At 38.6% G+C, this 23,573-nt stretch overlaps 1 protein-coding gene across 3 annotated transcripts in view; it reads left to right on the top strand.

The window, feature by feature from the left end:
* Window positions 1-13,682: 13,682 nt before the first annotated feature.
* The window catches only part of ARHGAP42 (Rho GTPase activating protein 42), a 132,435-nt gene continuing 122,544 nt past the window's right edge, over window positions 13,683-23,573 (top strand). For all 3 annotated transcript variants that reach the window (XM_014966129.1, XM_014966128.1, XM_014966127.1), the window contains exon 1: window positions 13,683-13,772. In XM_014966129.1, the coding sequence (XP_014821615.1) occupies window positions 13,685-13,772 (88 nt within the window). In that variant the 5' untranslated portion in view covers window positions 13,683-13,684. The remainder of the gene's footprint in view (window positions 13,773-23,573) is intronic.

Here is a 23,573-nt window from a genome sequence, read left to right as displayed (position 1 = left end):
GCCAACACATTAAGTGCTGCTGGACTTTTGAAATGGAATCTACAACTCCTTTAAGCTGCTTTTCATTGAGAAAAGGGAGGGGAGGGCGCACTGGAATGGAAATCCATCCAGCCAACAAACTGTGAGCCATGCTGGAGGGAAAATGATGTTATGGTGATGTCAGGGACATTCTGCAGTCAGTCTTTGGGTAAAAATACATTCCTAGGATTAAACAATTTTTTCTTTATTAATACCTTAATAACAAGTAACTGGTTCAAGCTTAGAATATTTCTAGTTTATATCTTCATTTTCCCAACTAATTATTGATTTGGCTTATTATTGACTTTTCCACTGTGTGGAAACAAGATGGGTGGGTATTTTCCAAAAGCATTGTTATCAGCTATTCCAGTGTCATTTTGTATCTTTCAAAAAGGAATTTTTCCCATTTCTCTTGGAGAAAATGTGTCTGAGCTTCCTTTAGAACTTGTATGCAAACAAAGCAGCTCTCTGTTTTTTGTCTCTTCAATATTCCCCTGAATATTGATTCTTGAGGTTGAGCTGTGATGAGGTTAGATTGAAATCTCAGTGGGAATTAATTTTAGTTAGCGGGAATTAATATGATTTTTCAAAAGAGAAATTAAATTCCACATCACCTGAAAACTGCTGGAAACATGTTGTGTACAAAAACGCCTATATTAAAGTTACTCAAATGTAAACTGTTCCAATTAAGAAACATCAGAGTTTAATTGTGTAAACTGTAATTGTTCTGTCCTGGTTTTGTTCCAGTCTTCTTTTGTTCCTTTAAAGATGCTTGAACTAAAGTTTAATAAGTGACTGTTAAGTAAGTATGTTTGTGTGTGTGTGTGTGTGAGATACAGAGCAGTAACTGCTGCAGCTGAAGTAACTGGCCATTCTGTAGGGGCTGCATTAAACGGATCAAACCAAGTTTGTGTGACCTTTTTTTTTTTTCTTTCTTTTTAATGAAATTAGGGTTTTCTCCTCTCTTTTTAATACAAAGCTTTATTTTTTTTAAATTATGCCCCCTTGGAAGACAAAAATTGCAGCTTTTGTGGGGACAGGGAAGTATGAGCTGCATTCTTTCCAGCTCTGGTTAGCATCTCTTGGACTGAAGGAATGGCATCTGGAATAATGGTCACGAAGCAGGGACCCACAAGGTCTGCCTAATCACCAGTTCAGCGTGTTGCCTTAGGCAGTCTCGCTTTCAGCATCTCCATCTGTCAAATAGGGTAATGGTGCTGCACAGGACATAGAAATATCCTTCTTTTACTGTGTTTCTAGACTTGGCTTGCATCAAGGCTGAGATAATTCTGTGTTCATTACAGGACGTGGATGGTATGCAGTAAGCAATAGTGGGAGGAGAAGAGGAGCGAGCAATACTGAACTCTGAGGAAAAAACAAGTATTGAATAGTTGTCCACGTAGTTACCACCCTTATGCTAAGAGCTGAGTTAGGAAAAGTTTTGAAGGAAGCGGGTGGAGATAAGATGTGTGTGCAAGCACAGTGTGCGAAAGGAGTAAAGCTGGATAATCAGTCATTTTGGCTTGATAGCCTAAATCAACTTTTGTCAGCTATTTATTTATTAGTGCAGTTTGTTGTTTTGGTTTTTTTTTTTTCTGTTAAAAGTTATGCTTAGCATAGTTTATTGCACAAATCACTAAAGAATTCCCTGCTGGAAGAATTACAGCCCTGCATTATGCCTAAAGGCAGCAATATGACTACGGATGCGTTCCTGTCCTGCCTGCTCTAGATGAACCTACTTTGGCGGGGGGGTTGGACTGGATGATCTCCAAAGGTCCCTTCTGACCCCTACAATTCTGTGGTTCTGTCAAGACGTAGTGGTCCACCTCCTCTTGCTCTAAAGCAGTTAAAAATGATACAGTCTCCAGCGAACCATCATCGTTCATCCCCTGGAGAACAGCTCCTGTGGTTCAGCCAGCAAGTTAGAACATCTTCATGATCTGTAATTTTGCAGCACTAACTCAGCTCCTCCTTCTTCATTGTTGTCTGTTGCCAAAGTAGGTGACCCTAGATAGATGGCTAAAGAGTGCTTACCCATGATGGTGTATTAGCTCATCCATGAGAGTGATAACCTCCTACTAGCAGATGGTGGTGGTCAGCTAATGGTGTCTTGAGTCATTCAAGCTATTGTAAAACTTACATGTCCAGATCTTCCTACAGAGGCTGTAAGAGCGACTGTGCTGGGTCAGACCTGAGGCTTGTCTGGTGTTACATCCTGGCTCTAGATATGAATAAATGCTGTGTTGCAAGATTTTTTTCTCTCACGCGCAGCACTGACTGCCCAGGGTAGAGAATAAGAGCAGGCAGAATGTAGTGATTCTTCTGCTGCCTCCAGTGGTTTGGGGCTTGAAGATTTCCTGAGCAAGGGGTTATGTCTTTAATAGCTCTCAGTGGATTTTTCTTCTGTGAACTTGTCTAGTCCTTTCTTAATCCCACATAAATTTTTAATATCCACAGCATCCGGTGGCAGGGAGCTTCATGATTCAACTACACATTTTACAAAAAAGCATCTTCTTTCTTTGTTCTGAGCCTGCTTCTTGCGATGTTAGATAGCCTTTTGTTTACACTTCAGAAGAGACAGCCACCATTTCTGTACTGCTTGGGATTTTGTAGAACTGCTGTGGTTCCCCAGTTGTCTTTTTTCAGGCTGCTGACTGTGAGTGTGTTTAAAGAAACAAGATATTCTTACCATTATTTACCTTGGCCTCATTTCCCTGTACTTTGGGATAGTGTCAAGGGGTAAGACAATATCAGTATATAATGTTTAAACGCAGGTGTCTCATGGATTGATGGAGTGGCATTAGTGATAATTCTGTTTCTGTTCCTTTTTCCTGATTTCAAATAATTACTAAAATTTAATTTGTTTCGTGACTGGACCCAAGTGTAGAGTAATGAAACAATGTAGTTATTATTTATCTGTTTTAATGACAAGGTCTTATTCATGAGTGATAATAGTTAGTTCAGAACTCATTACACATGCTGTAATATAAACACTACTAGTACTAATGGATGGTAAGATTATTAATTAAAGGATATCACTCTGCCAGGAAGATAGCAAGAGGATGTTGTCATATGTTCCTAAATCTTTTTGTGACAGGAAAATAGAGCAAAATTCCAGAGAATTAAAAGCTGAAAAAAGCAGTAAATGAACTATGTAGAAGCCTAGTTGGACCTTCTTCCAAGTTATTTGACTTATGAAAAACTAAGCAGACTTCAGCAGAAGACAAGATCATTAAAGCTCCTTATTTTTATCTTTGAAGTTAAATAAAAGAGTGCAATGAAATGAATGTGAGGGGAATTTCTCATTTTCCTGCAACATGTGAAGAGCCCGTTCTTTGAAATACATAGAGAGAAATTTAATATTATTACTGCGTTTTACAGGGTTGATTTCTTGCTGCCTTTAGCTGAATGCAATAAAACTGGAAAGTTTGTAAAATACAAAAACTATTTCATAACTGTCAAGGAAATATGCATATGCAAATTGGAGTTAACTCTGAACTCCTTGAGAACACTTGATTCCTGAGCCGTACGAACAGGAGCTCACCTGGTGAAACAGATTTGTAGTTATGCATTTCATTATTTAATGAAGCATACTTCATTTGGCTGATTTTTTTCCCTCCATTATTAACATTTAGGTATTCCAATAACAGATTTTTGAGTTTAGGATACTGCAAGTGATTAAATTTAAACCCTCAAAAATGTATCTTTAGGGCTTTTAAGTGCTTTCATGGCTCTCATCTCTGCATTTTCTGAATTCCTTTCATATTTTGAAGGTAGAAGAGGGTTTAAGTAGCATATTAAGCTAATTTGATGTATTAAACTGTTGTTTGGTATCCATTCTCCCTGAGCAGTGAGGAGTAGCTGTGTAGTGGATCATCTCTATTGTGGACTATCTGAGTACAAGAAACTCCTTTAGCCCAAATTTGGTAAAGGCGTTTAGTGCCATTTAACTTCACTGGACAAAATCCTGCTTGATTTGGTCCTCTGTCTGGGAATGGATATCTGACTCTCTAAACAAATGTTGCTTACATCTGTTTGTGTGTGTGGTTGTGTTAGGGGGGAAAAAACCCAACCCCACAACCCTGTTGTGTGTAATACTGTAGTTCATGTGACTGTGATATTAGTTGTCTGATCAAAGGAATCCAATCAAGTGTTGTATTCTTGAGCTCTAAGAGCCTGAAAGAATTTCATATAGAAAGTGTTTCATTTCCTTTAAAGCAAAGTGGTAGTATTTTTTTTTAATGAGCTAAATATACACATTTTCATTTTTTTTCCTTCTCCTCCTCCTTCTGTTCTTACAAAACATTTTACTTTGTTGCCCAAGTGCAGAAAACTTTGCCAGGAAGAAGGGTGAGCAAAGCTTCTGTTTCCCATGACCCTCAACTCTAATGTTGTTCCAAGAGCTCACTACTTACAAATGCCTTGATAACTGCTTTCATTCCTTTCATCCCTCCCCCGCCGGCCAGCACAGGCCAGTGTGACCCATGCTCCTTCCAGCCGCCCTCTTCACGGAACAGGGGAATCTACTTAATGTAAAAATCATGGCACATAAAAGCATTTAAAGATATATCGCAGAAACTTTTACCGCCAAAGATCTGCATGATAATGGGCGCAGGGATTTATTTTGCTTTTCCTAGAAGCAGTTCCTTAGTAGCTCCCTGTTCATACCAGAACTGACTAACACTATTTTTATTTTTTTTTTCCCCCTGGATACATATTTGGGTACGGGTAGTAGTGAGGAAGTTGCATCTCACTCTACATGTAGATATATGCAGCACAGAACCAACAGAACTAATCTTGCCCAAATAGTCAGAGCTGTGGCTCTTCATGAGTGTGTTACAACATAGGCTTTAATTATATCGTGAAATTATATTATTTTCTATTGCTTTGTGTTTCAATGTGTGTAAATAGGCACATGCATTTTTAGGATGCGTTGTAAGATTAAGAACAAACAGAGAAAACTGTATTCTAAAATACTACTAAAGACTGTCTGATGCACCAATACCTTACATTGCGCTAAGAATCCGGGAATTCCCATGTTTTTCCTGGCAAATCCTTGGTTGCCAGACAGGAAGTCACTCTCTGCTTTTTCAAACTCTGGCAGCATCTGCTCTTAGTTTCTCTGTCCTTTTTTTGTGGTGATTCTCTGCCTGCTCCCTGTTTCTGGGATGTGGCAGGAGGAGTGAGAAATGACGCAGCAAGCCTGATAAACTGCGTTTCAGTGGAAGAGGTGGGGGGAAAGATTGGGCTGTGGACCCTGAAAAAGGCTGACACTCTTCTGGGAAATAAACATCCATGGGGTTGGGGAAGAATGTGGTGGATCATAAAAGAGCATTTAACATCCCCAGAAGGAGGAAGAGAAAATATGTTGAGGGTCAAAGCAAAATTCCAGGGAAGAAAGTCTAGGAACCTAGGATGCATAACAGGGCGGTAGAAAACTGTGCAGAAATTACAGTAAAATGATATAGAAGATATGAAAAACTAACAAAAAAGAGGAAAAAAAAAAAAGTGTAGGGGAAAAAAGTTACCATATTCTAACTTTTCCCAGTCCTTTAGGATTTCTGTCTCATCTTATGCTAGGATTGCTGCTTTAATTTTTTTGTCATTCAAACGACTGTTGAAACCACTTAATATGGAAAAGAGCTATGAAGTTATATATGTGCCTTAATTTTAGGGAAGCAGATGTGTAGTACAAACTGTGTGGTGTCTTCCGTGATGGTTATAGGGCACACATTTTTAGTTGTATTTTCATTCTTTCACGTATTTAAAACTATGCAAATCAAAACGAGTTAGTCGTGGTGTAGGCTTTCCAGCCTTTGCATACGGAAGTTCACCTCTTTCTGTTCTTCTGTTTATATGATTAAGGTTAGGTTTCAACATCTAGAGACAAAGTGAGTCAGGATAAGGAGAGGGATAGCGAAAAGAGAGATGGAATATTACCAACATTGTCTTTGGACTATATAACATTATTAGGTTCAACAGTTATTTTTCTGGGGAGTTTTAGTATGATTTTATCAAGCAAGCGTTCAAATGTGTCCTAAAATTCCCCCTCTCATTAAATGTCAGTGTTCAGTTCTTGGGGTGCCTTCTTCAAGAATGTGTTGGATTCAGTGCTTAGCAATAGAGAAGTGCTAAGAATATCTAAAGTACTGTACAAGTTTCTAACATAAGGAATTTAGGACTTTAAAATGTTGGTATGAATAGCTATGAAGTTTGTAGAAGATACGGACTTTTCGATAGCTCTTGCATCATAGTGTTAAGAAAGTGGGGATTTTGTGCATTTGATCAAGGGGATTTCTCAGTGCTTACTAGAATGAGAAAGTAAAGTGTGCACTTTTCTCATGGAAATACTAATGAGTAAGAAAATGACAGTGAAAAATTTCAAACTGCTGTAGTGCTTTATTTAACCCCAGAGGAATGCAGCAATGCATGGGCTACATGTTGACATATTCTCCTGATGTCCTTTCCCTGGAGATAATGAGAAAGAAATTATCTTCCCTGGAATTAAGAGCAAAACATTTAGCCTAAGGTGGAAAAGTAATGTTGATGTTGTTGGGGTAGAGGGGTTGTTTATTTTAGTTGTTTATTATTGTTCCATGAATAGCAAGTTGGCAAAGAGCATACACCAACGAAGCTAGCAAATAAAGGGGATAAAGAGTTCATTGATAGCAACAATGAAAGACTGTGTCACTACAGAGCAGTGGCCCTTGTGCTGCAAACTCTTTGGCGCTGGGCACTGGATTCTCTATTCCCTTGTGGTCTTTTCTTGTGGCTTCTTTAGAAGGCATTATGGCAAGTGGCCAGCATTAGCTCCAGCTGCCCCTGCATTTAGCCTCTCCTCTGTGCCAGCTTGCCCTGTGTTTTGCCAAATTAAATTCTTCTGCAGAAAGTTGGAAAAAATGTGATCAGTCATAAGAGGAGAGGAGTTCATTATTTTTTCCTTTTTTTCCTCTTTTTGGTCTTTTTTTTCCCTATGACAATCAGAAAATTTTACTTGATCCTCAAATTAACTCAGCTGAGAAATAAAGAGTAACAACTGTGTGTGTATGTAAATAATTTCATCAAAAAGACTTCTAAAAATAGAAGTGCCATGGGCAATATTCCATGCAGTGGTATAGGCTAAGGCCCACGCGTGGTAGGAAAGACTCTGGTATTGAAAGCCACTTGAAACTGAAGATGGCAGAAGGTGTATCAGCTGCTTTACAGATTTTTGTGTGTGTTAGAAAGGCATGTTAATGTGCATTTTAAATTGCTTTCTAACTGTAGGTGATATGGGTGTGCCCTTGTGTTGTGGTGGTGATGTTTTATTAAGCTGGGGTTACCTGTTCTGGCAGCGAAACCCAGAATTCTTTTCACGTCAAGTTGAGGGAATTAATTGCAGTACTGAGATATGTGCCAACATCCCCATGCTCAGCACTGCTGCTTTGGGCTAATTTGTAAGTCCTTTATGGGTCCCCTTGTTTGAGCTGAGCTGCTATCATACATGTCATGAAATTGTAAGATTTTCTGTTTGTGACAGTTACCTACAGCTGTTGATTTTCATTTATTTTTCATCTGAAAGCAGTAGTGAGTGATCAAGAGTGGAAAGAGGCGAAAACTGTGAAGAAAATACATTTTGGTGCCATCTTCTGAATTGAGACCAACAACTGCAAAGCTGGGATTTTTAATGAGAAAGCCCTTAAGGCAGGAAGAAATATGAAATATAGTGGTGATATATGCAGTTTTGTATGATCACTTTTAACTGCTTAATCATTCATATTGCCTAAATATAATTGTACTGCCAGCTGCTGTGTTTACAGTCTATGATGTGGAAAAAGATGTCCCACTGTGACATGTTCTAGTTACAATCAAATTGACTGTAGCAAACACAGAAGCTGTTGAAGTTCAGTGCTTCTCAGTGGGGTGTTCTTGTTCCTCCAGCTTATTTCTGGCTGTTGATATAGCTTGCCTCTGTGAAGCCCGTTCTCACGTAAAATAACAAAACCAAGGCAGTTCTTGGTTCATCTTCACAGTAAAGAAGCGTGTCATGAAGTATTTAAGGAAACACGTATCTCACGGGTATTTTTCTGGATAAAATAGGGTTTTGCGGATTTGTGTTTGTAATACTGAAAGCCCTTTTTTCACTTGTATGAATTTTTAAATGTTTCCTGGCTTCTGTCATTTAGCGCAGTAAGAATGCTGCAAATTATCCTTGTAGCTGCTGCTTCACAGTAACGATGTCACCATTATAAATCTGCTTTTTCAAGTGTTTAGATAACTTAGCCAGAAAACCCGTTTATAATAACGATTAAAAAACCAGCATCCCACAACAGCGACACATTTTCAGGTACCGAGGAGTAAAAGTTAATAAACTAGATAAATGGTTTGCTGCATTTTAGCATGCCGTTTTATCAAGCACTTGACAATATTGTTCAGTGTCTATTATGTTTTATTCACATATTACAGCTCCTTAAGGCTCGGTTTTGTTGAGCAGCTTGGGTTTTAATAAACTTATGTGTCAGTGCATGACCAGACGAGATAGCTCATCAAGCATGGCACCACAACGCATCTAGTTGCATCTGGTGGAGGAATCAAACTGCCCAAAGGCTTGAAACACTGAAGGTGACTGTACGTGGTTTCCTTTCTAGTCTTCAACTGTCCTGAAATTCCGCTGACTGAAGAATTGCCTCTAATATCCTGCCAGCCCAGCCATGGCCCCTTTGCTTCTCCTGCCTTTGAAGCCATACGGTAATAACTAGCTCTGTGTCAGATCACCAGATATGTTGCTGTTGCTATTTTAGCCAGAGCGTCTGTTGTTTGAAGTCCTGTTTACTGCATTCCAGCTGGCGCTCAGGAGTTCATTTAGGCATGTTTAATCTTCTCACTGGGTTTCAACTGCTGTTTTTCTTTATTAACCCAGTGAATGATACCAAGCTTTTCCAGGATGATTGACACCAGTCAGAAAGAGTGTTGATTATTGGAACTCCATTTGCTAATGAAGTCATCTTTGCAAGTAAACAAATGGAAAGACTTTGACATTGATATATTTGCTGAGAGCAGTTTCTTGCAGGCTGTTTTTAGGGTAGGGATATGGGTCCTTTGCAAGTGCATAAAGTTTCTGCTCTTGGAGCTTGTTTGATTCCTGTCGAAAGCTTGGGCTTTCTTCTGTTCTTCCAGCCCTCAGAATGGCAAAAACAAACAACCACCTTCCCACCCCAGCCAAAAAAGTTCTTTGTGCTTACCAACTTGTAGAAATCTTGTGAAGTGTCCTTATCTGTAGAACTTGATCCTTGCTGGGAAATGCTGTACCAAACCTTATATACTCATTCTCGTGTCCTTCAGGTAATAGCATCCAACGTTTCATCACTTTGTTGCAGTGTATTGTTCTCTCCACTTCCTCAAGGGTCTATATAAGAGTTTATTTTATGATGTGTTTAACAAATCTAGAACAACTCTAGTAATACAAAGGGACTGCACTGTAGTTTTAGCATCCTATACCCAGCATTTGTGGCCCTATCTGAAGCCTAAAGTAAGTTACTATATTACAGCTCCAAATTAAATCCTTGGTTTTTGCAATTTGAAACAAAGTGAGTCTTAAATAGAATAATGCAGATATTTTTTCCATGCTTTTACTCAGAAAACATGTGTTAGACAGATTTATAAAAAATATAAAACTTCAAGAAGAAGTACAGAAGAGTAACATGTTTCCTGATTCCTCTGTGACTTTCCTGAATGAATGGTGACTTTTATTATTCTTTCACTGACATTATGATACTGACGGTTGATATCATATGTGCATTATAACTGCACATATACTGGTGTTACGTTACTTTCTTGTGGTTGAGCTGCAATTATCCTTTTATTGTTTCCGGTCACATTGTAGTATGCTTCGTTTAGTACTTCCTCTGTCAGAGCTCCACAAAAAAAAAATCTTGCTGGCCAGTTGACTTGCTTCATTCCTTACTAAACCAAGCAATTCTATCTCAGTTACCTCCTTCCACTGACTGTAAGTAGTGTGTAGATGGCTAAGTTTGACTATATGCCTTACTGCGAAACTGAACTGAATTCTCCTTTGGAAGTGGGGAAAACAGGAAACAAAAGGTACAGGCGAGTCCTGTTGGAAAATAAATGTTATTAGAATTGCTGGTTAGAAATCCATCTCTCTAGAAACTGAGGGATAACAGAGTGTGTTTTCACTTTTGCCCTGCCATGCAGAGAGGTCACTCTATTTGAGTCCTTGCAGAAGAACAGGGGCAATAACATCTATGTTATCATTGAGACTTTTGTGCAGCCGTCCTTCCCTGGATAATAGACACGGACTGTCAGTCAATAAACCTGATAAGGTTTTTATAGCATCTTAGAAGGTCAGTTGACTCTGCTCCAAAATTTTCTGTCCTGGGCTAAGTGAAATACCCTAATTTATGTGGGCCTCATGAACAGGGACATGATTATCAAGATGTACATGTGAGAAGCTGAGTAAGAGCAACTCTTGCAATGCCACATAGCTTGCAGATAATAAAAAGGTGATTTGTTTGGTGTGGTGATTTACTTTCCTATGTCTAGAAGAAGCAGGATGTATTGAGGTCTCTCAGTGACATTAAGACTCTGGAATATACAGTGATAAATGACATCATGTAAAGCTGGACAAAGTCTCTGCTCCATCTCTCTGCTCTTTTCATTTTTTCGTCCAGACAAGATTAAAGTGGTAGTGGTATCATTTGCCTCTTCTTGATTGAAGAGGCAGATGCTCTTAAATCTGATTCAGTTTTGAATCTTCATATCTCTTAAAGGAGGCCTACTTATTGCACAACTGGTCCTTTCTGTGACCAGGTGAATTTTGTAATCAAGTAAAGTGATGACGCACCTAAAAATGAAGTTGATAAATATAACTAATCCCATGGTCCAATGTTGGTGGTTCAACTGTGATGTTGAGCTTGTGAATTCTTACAGAGTAACTCCTATTGTAGCCTCTAGGAAGCTGTCCAAGTAAGTTGGAATTTTCTGTAGGATAATATTTTTTATATTTTCAGGTAAAATTAACTTTGTACAGAACCTGTATATTAGTGTCACAGAAACATTTAACCTTTGGTCTTCATTTTGTTCTTTGCTATACTGAACAGCTTTAACCTTAATATAGTATCTTTTAATACTTTCAAGCTATTAGAATAGGCCTCTCATAGAAGCAGAAATCTCAAAAGGGTACCATTCTGGGTGATTTTTATCAAGTTATCTAATGAGCTCTGTAGTTCTTATGACATTTTTAATACCTGCTATTTCCAAGTTAGTTTAAATATGGCTCCTTCAGGTTCAAAATGTATGAGCATTAACACCGATTTGCTGACACAGTGAGAGATCGGTATCTGTGTGACTAATCCAGGATATAAAATGGAGACTCCACCTTGGATATTTTTATCATTTGTTTTCCTTTCCCTTGACATTTGTTCCACTGAGGCCTGCACATGGGGAAGGGTGATAGGGGAGAGTCCATGCTCCCTCATTTCCTTTCATGTTCACAGAGGTGCTGGTCATTGTGGGCAGCTATTTGATTATCCAGAGGAAATAAATCTGCATTCCTGTTAATGATAGTTAATTTTTACATTTCAGTGTACTTTCAATATAGAATCTATTTCATTCAATCACATTAAAGCCATATTATTCCTTTTGGCATCAATTGGTATGCAGCCATTTTATAAAACGGTTTAGGATTCAGTGTAGTAACTTGATGGAAAAAACAACAGTAAAATTGTGTTTCATCCCTTTAAACTCAAACCAGCCTGCTGCACACAAATTAAAGTTTAGGTCTTTCTAAGAGCTGTAGAACAATTAGTTAGATATCAAAGAGGCTGTACTTGCATAAAATGGAATACTTTAGCTTATAATGATGTATTTTATTTTCATCTGTACAAACAGTAGGAAACACTTTGTTAATACATTTATTAATATAATCTTCATGTACAGCACAGTAGGAAATATTCAGTAAGAATGCAGTAATGCTGGGGAGCACTCTTTCCTGTTTTCCATGCTTTATATCAAGAAGATACAGAATTTATTTACTCAGTTGTTTACACGATAGTTATTTATCAGATAAACATATGGAATTCCTTACTAATACAAGAAAAAAGCATGTTCATGTCTTTATTTGTCGAAAGACTGCTGGTTCTCTTGTTGGACTGATGTACTGTATAGCTGCATATGAAAATACAAAAGCATCAGGTACTGAGTAAATCCAGGGGTAAGGCAAAATCTTGGTAGGGATTCTGTTGCTTGATAGTGGTTACCTTTAGTTAAAAAAAATAAATATCAGTAATCGTACTGTGTGGATTCTTATTTGGAGGTGTTTACAAGATTTTCTACCATCATTTTATTTTAGATAGTGAAATGGTTCTTACTGGAGATTTTTGAAATTTAAATGACACTTTTTTTCTCTTTATGGGTGTGTATGTGTCTTGATTTAGGACATCAGGCCATTTTTTGTACTTATAGGCTAGGTTTTATTCCTGCCAGGAAAAAGGTTAGCCTTCACATTTTGTGGTCAGCATTGAGTAAATCAGTATTTATGGCTTTATGATAACAGAGGGTTAAGGAAATCAGAGAATCACAAAATGGCTGAAGTTGGAAGGGACCTCTGGAGGTTACCTGGTCCAACTCTGCTCAGACAGGGCCACTTATAGCCAGTTGCCCAGGACCATGTCCAGACCTAAGGATAGACGCAGATACGTGACACTTTTGAAACAGAATTTGTGACTTGGCTTTTGTTCGTAACTTATCCTTAACCATGACTTTTGATTAGATTTAGCAGATATCAGAATCCTAATTGCCAATTTTTCTAGTTTCAAAATGGATACAATAGAAACATACCCAAGGACACAGAGAATTGTTGCTGATTTTCTGGGCTTACCTGGACTGGTAGCATTTTTACATCTTGACCGAGTTCATTTGTTATCACATTCATCTCTGCATTTGCCATTAGTATCCTTAAAAAAGAAAAGAACAGATTTATGTGGTTACTTTGATATTATGTGTTTACTTTTTTTTTTGTTTGTTTGTTGTTGAAGTCTGTACAATTCCAATGAAACTTTATGCTGTGAAGTTTGGATTGCTTTGATCTTTGTTTGGTCCGAAGGTCCACTCTGTGTAATTCAGTGAAACTACTGCTCATAATCTATGGACAGCCTAATTGATTGGCAAGCACTTGTGGTTTATTTTTTCCCCCTCCAATTTTACATAACGCTGTATAATGTTTTAACATATTAGAATAGTTAGAATGTAATTCTATTGATAATGTTTGCGAAAGAAACTATCATGAGCTTTATTTTAATCTGCAAACTATTCTTGCAGTATTTTAAATGTGGTCTACTTAAATATGCAATTTACCACTAGAGATTAATTTCTTATACAAAATTCTTATTTTTCAACTGAAGAAGTATAACAGTTCTTCAGTTGTCAATATAATGCGTATATTAATGTTTGAAACTTGGCATCAGCGTGTTTCGTAGGTTTCTGGGATATCTCAGGTACTTTGATTTTGAAATGGTGATGGTGATTTTTGAATGAAGTTACTGTCCAAAAAAGATACCAGAGAGGAAACTTTGTAAACAGAAAAAATGAAACCTTGCTCCAGTGAAGTTGTAGTGGAGTAATTCTGATTTTCTTTTTTTTTTCTTTTTCTTGAATTTCAGATTTATCTATGGCAGTGCAAAAATTTTCACAGTCTTTACAAGATTTCCAGTTTGAGTGTATTGGAGATGCTGAAACTGATGATGAAATTAATATTGGTAAGTACATTCTGTGTTCTGCTTGCTGTAACATTTTATATTTTTTCTTATATATTTCATATGCTATCACAAATACAGTGGGAAGTTCACAATTGGGTTTTTTTAATGGACCATGTAACAAAAATAGAAAAATTTCAGTAAGTAAAAGTCATGTAAGTTTCATGTCTTCATGATATAGCTTGGCTCATTGTAAAGAAAAGTATTCAGCAATACTTTGTCAACTTAGTTAACTGTGAATCTTCCAAATTCTGCTGCTATTTTTAATTTGCAGCCAGTTTTCGTTGGGATACTGAAAGGTACACAAGTTTCCTCTGAAATAACATAGGTCTGCAAAAACCACTTAAGTGCCTAGTAAGACACAGGAAGTACTCAAGGCTCTAAAAACAGGAATATGTTCTTTACAACTTCTGCATTCCTAAGTATATAGTTGTCTGAACTTTTGCCAGTAAAATTTACTAGCTGCTTAATATTCTGCCTCTGCTCACACCCAGAACTTGGTCATTTGCAGACCTGAACAGCTCAGCTTGTCTTGAATATAAGCCTCTTTAATATAATTAAAATACTCTTCCCTCAACAGACGAATCCTGGAAACACTTCCAGGATTTAGAAATTCAGCCACTCTTTACTGCAAGGCATTGCCCAATTTGCAGTGCTTTGGGGCAGCAGCACAGCATCTGGAGTGCTCTAGCTCCCGTTGGTGAGAAATTTGGTATTATAATCTGCCTTCAGAATGGCTAAATTCAGTGTCATGAGTTTTATACACCATGAGCACCCCCACCCCCCATGTCTCTTACAAAACATCTAAGAGAAAGGAAGATGGTTGTTAAAGAATATAGTTGCTTCTAAAAATAAATTATTTGGCAGTACAAAAGGGAACGTAGGATTTGTATTTTTTAAAAATGATCTGTGTAATGCAGAGAGGAAGCTCACATTTAGGCTTTTCCAAGTGTATCTCTCATTATAACCTATTATCAAGTCTCCTCTCCCTTCAATAGTTCCCTTTTCCTAACTGATTTACTAATAGTTGGACAAAACCTGCTTGCTCTCACTGGGAAGGTTTGCCTTGTTCTCACCCTCCAACACTGTGTAGCGAGGAGATGAGACTGTCATCAAAGGTGGCTGGTATTTGGTCACTGTCTTCTGCTAACCTTTGGCAGAGAGACAGGAGGGGAGGTTTAATTTTACTGACATACCAAAATGGGAGAGTAAAACCACTGAGTTGCTTCTACTCAGATAAAAATCTACATACTTTCTTCAGGGGTATCAAGCTTAGAAAGAGACAAAAAAAATGAATCATGTGTATGTGCTCTTTGGCATTCTACATATTATTTCTTGGCTGCTAAAGTTAGCTTGTACATATTTTATGCTTTTAAACTAAACCTACAGTATCTCAGTCTTTAGATAGGTCAATAACTTTTTTAAGGACATCAGGTTTAGCATTTAAAATGAAAGTTCTTTGTCCTCACTCACCTCATTTTACTTGTAACCTAAAAGTAGCAAAGAAAAGACATTTTATTGTTTGGACATTAAACAGGCGTTTAAAACTATTTAGGAAAAAAACAGAGCTCATGAAGCTTGACAGCTGATTTATTTCACTTGGAGCTTCAAAGAAGGGATTTCTAGCTTCTAAAGCACCCATTGCCTGATGGATTGTCATGTACATCAAAGCAGCTTATGAGAGTAAAAGGTAAACTGACAGGAATCAAATTCAAGTCTTACAGCGCTTGAATGATACTGTGTGCTTTTATAGGGTAAGGCTCAATTTTTGATCTCCCTAGAGCAGTGACCTAGAATTTATCCATATCTTTAACATGCCCCAACAAGGTAGATGTTTGCTTATCATCAAAGACAGCTTTGTATAGATGAATCCTGCTTTCTGTGCCTCCTCGTGCCTTCACCTCCTTTTTTTTAAGAATATCTATAACTGTGCAGGCCACTGGGAAGTTTTACCTCAGTCTGTATTGATATTCACTGATATTCTGTCTTGATAAGTTTTGTGAAAATCCACCATATACATAGGGACTTAATACAGGGACTACATCCTGAAGATTTTAAAATACTTTCCTGTTTCAAGTTTAGCACTGGAAATCCACCCTCATCCAACTTCGTGATGGAAATTCACCCTCTGAACAAGGCTTCTTTTGTCAGGATGTGATTATTTATGTTAAAAAAAAAAAAAGTAAGTTTCAGGTATTTTCAAAATTGAAATATAAGTGATTTTAACAGTGATAACTATTTGGAACTGTGTTGATAGCTTCATGAAGGATTTTTTTTTGAGGCAATACTGCAGTTGAAGGTCTCCATTCGGTAACTAAGCGCAACAGAATTTTTTTTCTTTTTTTGCCAAGCCGAGCTCTAATAACAGCATTCAGTTTTATTTGCATTTCCCGTAACCTGTGCCTTTTTAGATGGTCTCTTTATACAACTCATCTATTCCAACAAGCCCGTTAAACAAAATACATGAGAAGTAGTTTTAGTTAAACTCCGTGACGCACTCAGTATAAATGGATTTTATGACTGTGTTCTTCATATTTATTTTAACCCATCTATTATTTAATCCAGTGATCTATTTTAATTTTTTTATTTTCTTTTAATTACTATCCTTGATTTCTAATTTTTATGATTTGTCACTTTTTAATTACATAAGTTTGATTTTTCCATAAAGGTATTGTTCTTTGATAAAAAGTCTGTGTGGCTCTTTGTGGCTGTATAATGCATTTTAGGTAAAGTTTCCATGTTGCAAGTTACCCAGATTTATCTACGTAGCCACTTTCAGATATAACATGCCCAGTTTAGAGTCAGGCATTTTGTGTATGGGCTGTCAGTTATTCCTTGGGTGGCCTTTCTTGAATATATTCTTGAATATTCCTTGAATATTCTTGAATATATTGTTGAATATTCCTTGGGTATTCCTTTCTTGAATAAGCAGACTGGCTTGTTCCTCAAATAATCTACAACATTTTTTTTTAACTGTGAAGATCAAAGGATTCATGCTACAAAAAGCTTTTTCAATTTTCCAGATACTTTCCAACACATCGGGTTTGGGAAATACCACTCCCCAGCTTTCCTATTTCTCATTCAAAAATAAACACCAAGCAACAATTGCCAGTGTTGTGTCTCCCCCAGTTTTGAAGTGCATGTGGCAGCATGTGATCTGCAGCACCGCGAGGGCCGTAATATGTGATAAGACCATAGTAACTGGTAGCTGAACATGGATATTAGCTTCAATTGTGTGTGACTTAGCCAAGCTGTAATTTTTTTGTGCAAAAGTTATGCAGAAAATAGCATCTTTAAAGCAAAAATAACACAATGACTGACAGTGACTCATTAATACAGGGAACTGGTGGAGAGGGTACAGCGGAGGGCTATATAGATGATTAGGGGCCTAGAACATCTCTCTTTGAGGAAAGGCTGAGGGAGTGGGGTCTTTTTAGTCTGGAGAAGACTGAGAGGGGATCTGATCACTGCGAATAAATACTTAAAGCATATGGGGCCCAGTCTTTTTTCAGTGGTGCCCAGTGACAGGGCAAGAGGTAACAGGCACAAACTTGAGCGTAAGAAGTTCCATCTAAACACGAGGAGGAACTTCTTTTCTTTGAGGTTGGCAGAGCACTGGAACAGGCTGCCCAGAGAGGTGGTGGAGTCTCCATCTCTGGAGACATTCAAAACCCACCTGGACACGTTCCTGTGCAACCTGCTCTGAGTGGACCTGCTTTGGCAGGGGGTTTGGACTAGATAATCTCCAGAGGTCCATTCCAACCCCATATCATTCTGTGATTTTTGTAATACTAAGAAGGCGTAGTGATGTAATTTACCCTTACTCTAGGGAGAGGGTGTTGCTTCTCCATCTTACTGACAACTGTGCTTTCCTCATTCTGAAATAGCCAAGATATGACAACATTTTGCTGTTCGCTCTTTTAGATATATCACCCTGTGCACAGTTACTCTCAGTCCACTCTGCAATTAATATTTTGCACAAAGATTAAATAGTATAAATTGACAGTGAATTGAAGATCAAGAAGTTACAGGAATTGGTCAACACGGATTTACCAAGGGTAAATCATGCTTGACCAATCTGGTAGCCTATGATGTTATAGCTGGATGGCTGGATGAGGGGAGGACAGCAGATGTCATCTAACTTGACTTCAGCAAGGCTTTTGACACTGTCTCCCATAACATCCTCATTAGAAAAGTAAGGAAGTATGGGGGAGGCAGTGGGGTGGATTGAGTCCTGGTTGTCATTAATGGAGCAGGGTCAAGTTGGAGGCCTGTAACCAGTGGTGTCCCCCAGGGGTCAATGGTCGGCCCAGTCCTCTTCAACATATTCATCAATGACCTGGACGAGGGGACAGAGTGTATCCTCAGCAAGTTTGCTGGTGATACCAAACTGGGAGGGCTGGCTGACACTCCAGAGGGCTGTGCTGCCATCCAGCATGACATGGACAGGCTGGAGAGCTGGGCAGAGAAGAACCTAATGAGGTTCAACAAGGGCAAGTGTAGGATCCTGCACCTGGGGAGGAAGAACCCCAGGCACCAATATAGGTTAGGGGCGGATCTTCTGGGAAGCGCTACTGAGGAGAAGGATCTGGGAGTCCTGGGCGATGGCAGGATCTCCGTGAGCCAGCAATGTGCCCTTGTCACCAAGAGGGCCAATGGAATCCTGGGCTGCATAGGGAAGAGTGTGGCCAGTCGGTTGAGGGAGGTCAACCTCTACTCTGCACTGGTGAGGCCACAACTGGAATACTGTGTCCAGTTCTGGGCTCCCCAGTTCAAGAGAGACAGAGAACTACTGGAGAGAGTCCAGTGTAGGGCAACAAAGATGATTAAGGGATTGGAGCACCTCCTTTATGAGGAAAGGCTCAAAGAGCTGGGGCTCTTTAGCCTGGAGAAGGCTTACAAGTATCTAAAGGGAGGGTTGAAGGATGATGGAGCCAGACTCTTTTCAGTAGTTTACAGCAATAGGACGAGGGGCAACAGGCACAGGCTGAAACACAGGAAGTTCCATTCAAATTCAAGGAAAAACTTCCTTACAATGAGGGTGACAGAGCGCTGGAACAGGCTGCCCAGGGAGGTCGTGGAGTCCCCTTCTCTGGAGATTTTCAAGACCCACCTGGATGCTCCTGAGTAATGTGCTCTAGGTATTCCTGCTTTAGCAGGGGAGTTGGACTAGATGATCTCTAGAGGTCCCTTCCAACTCTGACAATTCCGTGATTCCATGAACGAATGTAAAGGAGGTCACTCTTTTTTCACACCCACTGAGAGATTTGTGCAAAATAAATGCATGACTTCTACATGTAGATAAAACCTTATAGGTAACATAGAATGTTATACAGACAAGATTGATGCAAGAACTATGTTTTTTATGAATAAGTGTCTTTTTCCTCAGTATAGACTATTCAGGCATAAATTTTGGAAGAAAGTGGTTTGCCCACCTCCTTCTTTCCTAGTATTACCCACTTTGTGTCACCTGGTTCCTTCCCCAGGAGTCTCCCTGTTTTTATCCTCTTTTCTTCTGTTTGTGTTACCTGGATTGTGGCTGATACAGATGAAAATAGTAAACTTTATTATTTAACTCATTTGGATTCTGTCTTGTTTCTTTAAGAAGTTCTTGTCAATTTTTGTATTATGGCTAATTTCAAATCAGTGAGATTTAATGTCAGCATTGTAAGATCATGCTCTTCAGAATGAAAACAAACCATGACAAATAAATACATTGTGATATTCTGGCATTCTGCTTTTGTCTCTGGTTTTTATTAGTGTATGCTATTTAAGAAAAAGCACTGAAAGGCATGTGCATTTCTGTCACTGCTGGTTTTGATTTTTTTTTTCCCCGAAGAGAATTACATTATGGCAGATGTTTCAGGTAGCATCAGATGCTTGATTTAGGATTGTGATGTTCTATAAAATCATTAATTGAGGCAGAAGTCATCGTTCAGAAGTTCTAAAATGTGGTATCTTTCCTTGTGGGAACTGAATTCTCCTCTTCCTGCTAGCACTTGTGGCTCATATGATCTTTGCTGACTCACACCTCAAGTCATTCATGGGATGATTACAATTGCTAGCAGCTAACTATTGACAGAACTGTTAACTCGTACCAGGCAATTATGTTGTATACGGCAGTTAGTTTCAAGTTGAACTTTGAAAAATCAACTAAAATGTATTGGGGAGAAGAAAAAACAAACAACAAACAAAAAAACCCAACCAACCTTTAATAGTAGTTGTTAAGAGTCCACTGTTATTTTTTTAAGGCTTTCTTTTTTGACTTGAGTAACGATGCCAGAAGCTCAGTCGTCTTCTTGGCTTGTACTGGGCATCCACATGCACAATGCTTTTGAGTTAGCAACTGCTCTGTCCTCTTGGAGAGCCTGTCAGAGGACAAGCATCCTGTCATTCAAAGCAGCAAATAGATCTGTCTTGGGAAATCTGCGTATAAAACTAGACAAATGAGAGAAAAGATCAGAAAGTTTCCTTCCCCCCACCTCTTACAGTGATGTAAAGGGTTAAATGGCATTAAGAGATCCCAAATTCCATTTTTTTAATGGTACAAACTGGGCATACAATGCTGGATTAAAATGGGGGGGGGGGAGGGGGAAGAGAATTTATAGGAGCTCTATGCCTGCCTAAAGTGTGTGGAGGCAAATCTTGACAAATCAATCTGTGGACATAGCAGTCTCCAAACTCTCTGTTTTGGAGCTCCTCAGAGGTTAATCAGGAACCTCAGAAGGTAACTGTCAGGCTAGTCACGATTTCAAGCCACTATATCTCTGTTGTTTGTGGTGTGCAATGGCTTCTTTAATTTGTCTGGCTGCAATGGCTTCTTGAATTTTCCTGGCTGTTTCAGAACTACTTCTTAAATGCCATTGAGCCACCTACAATCTGGATCACTTGGATATCTTACAGGTCATCTCTTTAATCACTCGGGGATAGCTTTGATGTGCAAGAAATTTCTTTTTAGGATTAATGTTCTACGTATTTTGCATTGAATTCCCATTCATAACCAGGTTTCTGAATGGAATTACCAAATAACTAAGAAGTCTAAAATGAATTCCAGCTGCTCAGGTGTATTATTGCCTTATCCAAACCAAGGAAGGAGGAGCATCTTGCCACCACCTTGAGGGGAGAGTTCATGAGTGGATTTTTTTTAGCATAGGCTTCATCCCAGTAGCTTTCTTAGTGCTTGAGTTTGTTGACCTTGTGGAACATATTAGAGACAAGTGTATTTACAAAGGGTGGTTTTTTTCAGATGGGTGGAGAAGGGTTGAGTCTTGAATTAGCATAGAAAGCTATTTGTGACCAAGAGTGAATTTGCATAGAAAGATTGTATGCTGGTTTTCCACAGTAATTACCTCCCTAGATTTGCCAGCTCTTTTTCCTCCAGTTGGAGGAATGAATTTTAAGATTAACTTTTTAGGTGACCTTCAAAGTAACTTCCCATAAGCTACTTGTAAGATCTAAATCACGGGACAGAGTTCTTTGGTACTGCTATTGAACTATTTTTAGGTGCAGAAGTTAAACAGTAACAAATTATGGGAGGAACGTAGCACAATCAAGGTGAAAAATCCCCGAAGTATTTATTTTAAATCTTAAATCTGTTCCTGCCAGTATTTTTTTTTATCCCTTTTGCATATTTAAACAAATGCTATCTGCTTCTGGAATGCTGTTGTTTCTTGACTCCAAGAAATGAGTGATTTTATGCTAGTGCTGGGATCCCATAGAGGCATCAAAACAGCATCTGCACCAGAAAAAGAAGGTTGGCATTCTGTTGGACCAGTCCAGAGCTCTTGTCCTTGCTGTGGAAGGTCAAATGAGGCTGACAAAGCAGGAAATAAATAATGTTGCAGCAGACCTTTATCTGTGCAGGAGGAAAAGGTAAAGTAGGATCAACAACACAGGCCTTGTTTTTTCTTCTTCTCGAAGATACATATCAGAAAGTTGTTAGGAGAATTTGCATGCTCCGTTCCCTGTTACCTTAAGATTCATATTCAAATGAAAAAAATTAGATTGAGTTGGCAGATGCAGTCACCGACCTTCCTGTCTGTCCTACCCTTCTTCTGTGGCAGGAGTAGCTGGATATGAAGTAGGGGATCTTCTGAATCACTGTGGTTTACCTCCTGGTGTGCTAAAGGAGTCTAACATTCATACTAGTTCTGTTTAAACTGTGGTGTCTCAGACTGCCACTTGCCTTGGAGTTCATGTTGTTTACAGAAAGAATTTGAGGTAGGTGATGGACAGCAGTAGCTTTGGTTCTCCTGGTGTATTCTGCTGAGGAGGTTAAGTGAGTCAACATTTGATCTGGGCAGCTGAGTAGACAAGTCTGTGCCACTCACAGAAGTCTCTGTTTAGTTTGGAGAAGAGGAGGCTGAGGGGAGACCTCATTGCCCTCTGCAACTACCTGAAAGGAGGTTGTAGGGAGATGGGTGTTGGCCTCTTCTCCCAAGTGAATAATGACAGGACTAGAGGAAATGGTCTGAAGTTGCGGCAGAGGAGGTTTAGATTTGATATTAGGAAGAATTACTTTACTGGTAATTTATTTAAAGAATTTATTTATTTAATTTAGGTAACTTATTTAAAGAATTTTTAATTCTTTACTGGAAGAATTTACTTTATTGGTTCCTGGTCAGGCACTGGAACAGCCTGCCCAGGGAGGTGGTTGAGTCACCATTCCTGGAGGTATTAAAGAAATGTAGATGTGCACTTCAGGGCATGCTGTAGTGGCCGAGATTGCAGGGGTCTTTTGTGTGTATGATTGGACTTGGTGGTCTCAGAGGTCTTTTCCAACCATGACAATTCTGTGATTCTGTTGTGTCCCTCATTAATAGTTTGATCTTCTGGACTCTTGTTGATGCATTCTACTGTGTTGTCTTCATTCCACGCCTTCTACATACCTCTTCTTCCCTCCTTCATCACTTAGCTTGTTATTTCTAGGGTTGGGCATCCCAGTGAAAGTATGAATGCCTGTGGGGAGCCAGTCTGAGGACTAGAGAATTGCCTTACAGAGTTGTTTTAAAAATAACTGGTTTGTACTGTTGCAGTGTGTAATACACTTTTAGTAAACAGGCATAACACTTCAGAGTTGTCAAGTTAGTATACCTCTTGAGCAATAGGCACTAGTTTTCAAAATCAGGTAGTGGTTTAATCAGCTCAGCTTTGAGATACTCATCTTCACGTCTGAGCAAATAGGATGAAGGATTTGTTCTTTCTGAAATCAAAATCCCTAGTAGAGTTTGGAGTTTTAAGCACAGGAAGTTCTTCGTGACCATCCCTTTTGTAGGCCTAAATTCAGCAAAGGAATTATGGCAAACCTAACATTTGTTGAAGTATTTGATGATATTTTTCCTAATTATAGTGTTTCATCATTTCAGTAACAAATACACTAAACTTTACAAATCAGAAAAATAATATTAATGATTCTCAGCTGCATTCTGAATATATTGCTTTTCCTTTTACTTCCTCTGTTTCAGCACCAACAAGGAGCCACACACAAATAAAGTTTGTACAGCTGGAAAGATTGAAATACCAGGTTTTTTTCTCTCCATTTAAAGTATGGATGTGCCTCTGAAGAATCGGGGATCTGGCATGTAGTCATAATTACTTCTAACTCCTTTGTTTATGCAATGCTAGGATTGAATATTACTTTTGCAGCTTAATATGTTGTGTGTTGCCCAGTAGTTATTTTGCACATTGTGTTGTTACTCAGCTGTTAAAAAATCTTGAGAATGAAGTAGCAATTATTTTCTTAGAATGAAAAATTCGTATTCATAGTCAATTTATATCGTGAGTCTTTCTAGTGGGACCTGGGGC

This window comes from Calidris pugnax, unplaced genomic scaffold (assembly GCF_001431845.1).
Source record: "Calidris pugnax isolate Ruff unplaced genomic scaffold, ASM143184v1 scaffold20, whole genome shotgun sequence".
Lineage (NCBI taxonomy): Eukaryota > Metazoa > Chordata > Aves > Charadriiformes > Scolopacidae > Calidris > Calidris pugnax.
The sequence above is the reverse complement of the archived record's forward strand: the minus strand, read 5'-3'. Positions and strand labels throughout refer to the sequence as shown.